This window comes from Hydra vulgaris, chromosome 10 (genome assembly GCF_038396675.1).
Source record: "Hydra vulgaris chromosome 10, alternate assembly HydraT2T_AEP".
NCBI lineage: Eukaryota > Metazoa > Cnidaria > Hydrozoa > Anthoathecata > Hydridae > Hydra > Hydra vulgaris.
Genome location: NC_088929.1, coordinates 52,191,446 through 52,198,314, shown reverse-complemented (window position 1 = coordinate 52,198,314; position 6,869 = coordinate 52,191,446). Strand labels below are relative to the sequence as shown.

The following is a 6,869-nucleotide window of genomic DNA, read 5'->3' as shown; positions in this document are numbered from 1 at the left end:
TTTCCAGCTGTTTCCATGGTGACAACATTTCCAGCTGTTGCTTTATTTTTTTATTTTTTCATTTTTTTTTTTTTTGTCTTGAAGACATTATTAATAACTTTAAGATTGCTTTTAAAGTTATATAAAGCTTTAAAAAACAATCAAAAAGTTGCTAAGTAACAATAAAAAAGTTGCTATGTATAGGGAGTTAAGGCAATATTTATAGCAAATGTAAATATTTTTTATATTAAATGCATTATATTCCTTAATATATTTCCTTTTTAAAATGGTTTCAACCATCTCTGTAGCTTATTTAGTTCCAAAGATATACGTGTTTTAATATTTTCAATTCATAGACTTTTTATGAAATATTTTCTTAAAGTATCTCGTTCAATTTTTGGCACACTTTTTTAGCTTTTTTTTTTTTTTGCGTAAAAAGTTGCGTAAACTAACTTATAATAAAATTTATTAGAAAATAAATTGTAAATCTAAATTATTTGAACAATTCATAAGTAGAATTTTTTTGGGGGGAGAACGCAGACGTACCATGAAGTAGTCAAATAACTGTATAATATGTTTGAATATGTTTTAAACCTTTTTGACACAAAATAAATTTTCAAATGTTTTAATTTATAATACGTTGAGCGTAACAAAACTTTGATGATAAATATTAACTTAAATTAATTTTATTTTTCTTTAATAAATTATCAATTGAACAACGTGGACCCAAATAAAACACGCCGAAAACGTCAAAATACGTACAAAATAAAAATAAATCTAAAATTTATTTTTACACAAACATAAAAAGAAATTAGTCAAAGACTTGTTAATAATTTCAGTATTGTTATAGATTCAAAAAAAGATTTAACCACTTCCCTCTAAAAAATGAAGCGTTGATTTGATGTTGATCAACGTTGATTTTGCGTTGACATTAGCGATCAACGGCGATCAACTATAAATGGATGTTGTAGCAACAGCAATGTTATCAACAGCAAATCAACGTTTATTTAAAAACACTGAGCGTTCGTTGATTTACTGTTGACACAAAACAAATTTATTGAGCTGTTTTCTAACAGCAATTTGCTGAGCAAACAGCATGTTCTGCTGGGATTTTTTTGTTATTTTTGGTGGTAATAAAACGTTTGTTCAAATTTTAATTATATTACGGTACCGTAATATAAATAAAACCTTTATAGATGGATAGAATAAATGGATAGATAAAACCTATGAAATGAATATAAACTTTATTGAAAAACATATATTTTGTTAAGTAATTATATTTTCAGTTCTTGAATAAAGATTATCCTAATGAAATTAGGGTAGTTCTTTAACTATTTGAAGATAATAGAACATCTTAATATAAAAATTTTAACAATTTAAAATGAAAAAGTCACAACTTGGCAGCAATTTGGCTTATTAATGCTTATTATAATAACATTGCTATTATCATAGCAAATTTGTAATATTTACGACTGCAAGTATTTGCCTGATAAATTCTGACTGCAAACTTAAATCATATAGTACAAAATGCAATTTAAATTGGTTTTTTCTGTATAAGAATAATAATTCCTTAATTTTTTTTTTCTTTTATGATGTAATAAAATAAAAACTATAATGCCTAAATGTGACAGAAGCCTATACATGAGAGAATTTATAAAAGAAAAATGAGATACTGAAAAAAGAATAAAATATCTTCTTGAAGAGTGCAATATTGTTGGTAGATGGAATTGCTTTCATCTAGATTTAGACATTCAAAAGATTTTTGAAGTTTCTGAAGATGTGCACAGCGATATATTTATGATTTCAATCACTTTGCCTGAAAATAAATTTTGTTTAAGTAAAGTTGAATCTTATTATGGTGATGTTGACAACATTGCAGTTGAAAATAGTTTATACAGTAGTGTTGATATTCTAACTTCAACAAAAAAATTTTTATATGAGTGGTCATTAAAATACTGTATAAAATATGATGCTTTAAATGCACTTTTATTTCACTTAAATAAATTTACTCCATCTATACCAAAACGCAGGCAGACATTACAAAAATCTCTTCAAAAAGTTAATGTTTTATATGTCAGTGGAGGCGATTATATATATATCTTAGAGTTGAAAGTGCAATTGGTTATTATATATCAACAGTTGGAAATAAGGAAAAGCTTGATCTAATTGTAAGTATTGATGGTGCACCTATGTACAATAGTAAAAAGACTTCCATTTGGCCTATACTATTTACAATAAACAGAAAAAGACCATATGCTGTTGAGTACTTTGAAGATTTTATTCTTGAAATGAAAAAATTTCAAACTAATGGGTATAAACAGCTGCATGTGACTATTAAACTTCGCACTGGCATGGCTTTTAAAAATAATTTGTATAAAGAAGAAGGTCACCAACTTGACAAGAGTCTTTCTCCGCTTGTTCAGTTAAATTTCCCAATGGTAACTGGATTCCCATTGGACTATATGCACCTTATATGTCTTGGGGTAATTAAAAAACTTCTAATAAACTGGTGTAAAGGTCCCCGATGTATTAGAATAAGTCAATCTGTTAAAGACAGTATTTCAAATGAACTCATAAATTTACGAAGTTATCCACCATCCAATTTTCAATGTAGACCACACTCTTTAAATGAACTTGAGAAGTGAAAAGCAACCGAGTTTTGATTCTTTCTGCTTTATGCTGGACCTGTTGTTTCAAAAAGGAAAAATAAATAAAACTAACTATGACTTTTTTATTTCTCTTTCAATTGCTATGCACATACTGCTTTCTGATAAAATGGTGAAAAATGAATTGTTGCATTTGCTAAATAGTTGCTTATATGGTTTAATTAGAGAAGTACACATTTTGTATGGGGAGATCTTGGTAACATACAATGTTCATAGCATGATTCATTTAGCTGATGATTGTGTTAACTTTGGGGAGAGTCTTGATCATCTATCAGCTTTTCCTTTTGAAAACTTTTTGAGTTGAATTAAAAAAATGGTGCGAAAAATCACATCAGACTGTTGCCCAAAAAGTGAATCAACTAGATGAGAGAAAAAAGTTGGATATTTTTCTTAGAGAAAGGAATGGTAAAGAAATTTCTGTCCAAGTGGTAAATAAAAAGATCACATCAAATCTACGAGACAGAGTTTATTTTATTCAAGACAAAGGGTTTATTTTAGTAGAAGAGGTTTTGGTAGATCTTGCAAAATGCAACACTCTAAATCGTCATTCAGTTCGAAAGTTTTTTCCTGATTGTTTTGAAACATCTTATTTAGACATTTGTTATGTAAATTCATTAGCCAACCTAAAAACAATTTTTCTGAAAAAAGAACTTTTGAAAAAAGGCTTGATGATACCTCTTCAAAAAGGTGGTTATGCTTTTTTTTTCTGCTTAGACATTGTGATATCGCTTATGATCACTGATTTCTTGAATTAAAACACAAATTTTGATTATACTTGCAGACCATCAATTTTTAGAGAATGTCTGTGCATGTGTCATTATGTAAAATTTGTTATAAATTTGTCAAATATATAGTTCATTGAATAATTTTAAAGTGAGTTTAATGCATTTTAATTTATAAATTTTTTGTGTGAAACAAATAGCTGGTATGTTTATAGAAATAATAAAATATTTACGCCGGTGTTTTACATTAATAAATATAAAAAGCGTTTTACAAAGTTCATTGTTTTTAATCTCTAATGTATTTTTAATTTTATTTTGTAACTTATATAAGATTGTTTAGAATTAAATTCCACCAGAATATTGAAATGTCATTTGCCATTGTTGAATTTTTAAATGGAAAAATTAAAGTAGTGGTAGTGATTACTAAAAGTTGGATGAAAAATGATGGGAAAAGGCTTCTGGAATTTATTTAAAATATCCGCTGCGATTCGTAAAGCTGTCACAACCTTGCAGGCACCAACCTCTGATTGGAAGATATGATTTTATACACTACAGGTTTGCATATTACTATAAAAAAATGTAAAAAATTGAATTAAATACTGAACTGTATGTTTTGACCAGGGCACTGGAGAGGATAAACGTGCTGGTGCAAATTTATTTTGGGCCCCCCTTCACAATATGACTATTCTCTCATTTAATATCACTTATTTTAAATCCAATATTCCAACGGGCATTTGTTTAAATTATATGTTCTGAATGTCATTAGAATGTTTAAAGAAGATTCTTAACAATTTTTTCAATCGTTGACAAAAACATTTTTATTTTGGAGTCTTTATAAAAAAAAGTTTTTTTAACAATGTTTTTAGTTTTTTTTTTAATTTTTTAGTGTTTTTTAAAAACTAAAAAATTCATTAATTTTCATGGGTTTTTCATTAAAATTCATTAATTTTTATGCGGTGCACCAACTGCACCCCATTCTCTCATTTTATTAGATATTGATAAATGATTTTACGTACATAGATTTGTGTTTAGATTTTTATGAAAAAGCTCAGTCACGCTTAGAGAAAACAGCAGATACTTTAAATATTGAAACTGACACCGAAGAGAAAAAAAGGGACAAAGCAAAAGTAAATTTTACTAAAATTAGTTTTAAATAAATAAATAATTTTCCAATAAAGAATTACACAAATCATGCACTTTTTTTGTTTAAAAAGTAAAGTTTATATTAAAGGAGAAAGACAGCAATGACATTCTCTGAAAGTGATGAAGATATTGTGGTTGGTGATGAAGAACTATACAGAAGATATTATTTTGATAGCTCAAATAGCCAAAGAACATCTAACGTGATTCTAAATATAGCAGGTTAACTATTTTTGTAAAAGTAACATAATGGTTTGTTAAAATAAACATGCTTATTTTTTTACTGAATTATAAATGTTTTTAAATCGATATCAACTCCCCATTTACACAGTGAAATAGCAAGCTTTTCAGTTGCTGAAAATAACATTGACTTCTCGAAAGAAACTAATCGATCTCAAGGGAAAATGATAATGTCTTCAAATATATTGGTAAAAAAAAAGTCCTAATGTTGCTTTTGTTCTAATTAAAATCTGTGTGCGTGTGGAGTAAAAAAATTAATAGAAATCAGAACTATATGTTATAGAATATAATTTTGTTGACAAATATTTTATAAATATATGTTTGTTGACAAGTTTAAATAAAAATCACTATATAATGTTTAAAAATTTTGTTTAATTTTTGTAGGTATAATTTATCTATACCTAGGTAGAAAATGGCTCTAAAAATTTAAGTCTTGCCAGGGTAAATAAAATTTTTAAGAATGTACATTTCAATGTGTTAATCAAAGTTTTATTTATTTTTTCCGTTTAGGTAATTTTTCATGGTTAATTTTTTACAAAATATTTTACATAAATAATAATAATATTATTTATTTTACTACATTTTTTTTTAAGATTTTCAAAACGTTGCGTTGAGTTGGATGGCAAAAATAGATAAAAAGGTACTACTGTTGCTTTTTATTTTAATATCAAGGATTGCATAAGACCCCCACAAATTTTCAAAATTTTGAATCAAATCAGAAAAGTGATTCAAGAGTCAATTTTAAAAATCCATGTATTGAAATTAAGATTAATATTTAATGAAAATTAATATAAATTTCATTCATATAGAATGAACATAATATGTATTCTGACCCTTAAGTAATTTTTATTTTTGTAATAATAGATGAGTTCTCTTAGTCGTTGTGGAGGTAATACTCCATATAAATCGGCTTTTGCTTTTGGAAAGTTGTTGATGAGCGAGGATGCTGGGGCCTGTTTTAATGTCTCTGGTGGTTCATTGAAGATAAATTTTAAAACATACACCCTCTATCATATGATAGTGGGTTAGAATGGTTTTATGCATTTTTTTAGATTTTTTTTTTTACAGGAAATATATTTTGTTTGCCCTAGTCAGTCATTTATGTAACTATTTGCTATAATTTCTGCAGTTTGATTTTTTTTTAATTTGATTTGAATTTTTGATTTAGATGCGATTACACGACAGCATCATGATGCAAAAATTTGCGAATGTTGATCAGGCATTTCGAAATTTTTAAGACAATCAGGAACACGACTCAATCAAAAAGTTTTAAAAATGAACAATGCTGCAAACGCTAAATAAATTGTTTGAAAATGTAAATTTTGTGTTAAATTCAATAAAAAACTTTCTTACTTAACGCAGTGCCTACTTTATTTCATTATTCTTTTGAGTTAGCTCTGAATTGCTCTATCAATAAATTTTTTGCTAAATCCTTTATTTACAGCCTGTTTTTTACAAAACAAATTAAGGTATGAGCAATATGTATAAATTTTATATATAAATATTTTATATATGTACATATATACATACATAATATATATATATATATATATATATATATATATATATATATATATATCAATTATTAGAAAATCACTTAACAAACATTTTTTTCAATTAACACAGTGTTTCATCAATAAAAAGACTCATCAGAAATAATGAGTTTTTTTTATTGATGACAGCATTTCTGATGAGTCTTTTTTTTGATGAAACACTGTGTTAAATGAAAAAAAAATTTTGTTTAGTGATTTCCTACTAATTTATAATTGCTCTGTTCTTCTAAGAACATTGAGCACTCTATTTTGTAGAATACATTTTAAAGTTGTTTAGATATATATATATATATATATATATATATATATATATATATATATATAAAATTATAAACATATATAAATATATATGTTTATATATAAATATATATGTTTATTATCAACTATTTAAGAAATATATATATGTTTATATATAAATATATAAACATATATATATTTCGTAAATATTTGATATATATTTTTTTGATATATGCATCAAAAAGCGATATCAAAATGCCGTCGACTATTATAAAAATCAGTGTTGAATCACCAGAAAAAATGTTTGTTGATTAAACGTTGAAAAGCAACAT

At 25.9% G+C, this 6,869-nt stretch overlaps 1 protein-coding gene across 2 annotated transcripts; it reads left to right on the top strand.

The window, feature by feature from the left end:
• Window positions 1–862: 862 nt before the first annotated feature.
• On the top strand, window positions 863–6,104 carry LOC136086043 (uncharacterized). 2 transcript variants are annotated; one of them, XM_065808308.1, is made up of 6 exons: window positions 863–1,109; window positions 4,400–4,494; window positions 4,599–4,729; window positions 5,341–5,387; window positions 5,612–5,771; window positions 5,916–6,104. In XM_065808308.1, the coding sequence occupies exons 3-6, from the start codon at window positions 4,612–4,614 to the stop codon at window positions 5,960–5,962; spliced, it is 372 nt and encodes a 123-aa protein (XP_065664380.1). In that variant the 5' UTR covers window positions 863–1,109; window positions 4,400–4,494; window positions 4,599–4,611; the 3' UTR covers window positions 5,963–6,104. The 2 variants fall into 2 exon arrangements, with proteins under 2 accessions (XP_065664380.1, XP_065664379.1); XM_065808307.1 differs by lacking the exon at window positions 863–1,109 and having other exon boundaries at window positions 4,267–4,494.
• Window positions 6,105–6,869: the final 765 nt, after the last annotated feature.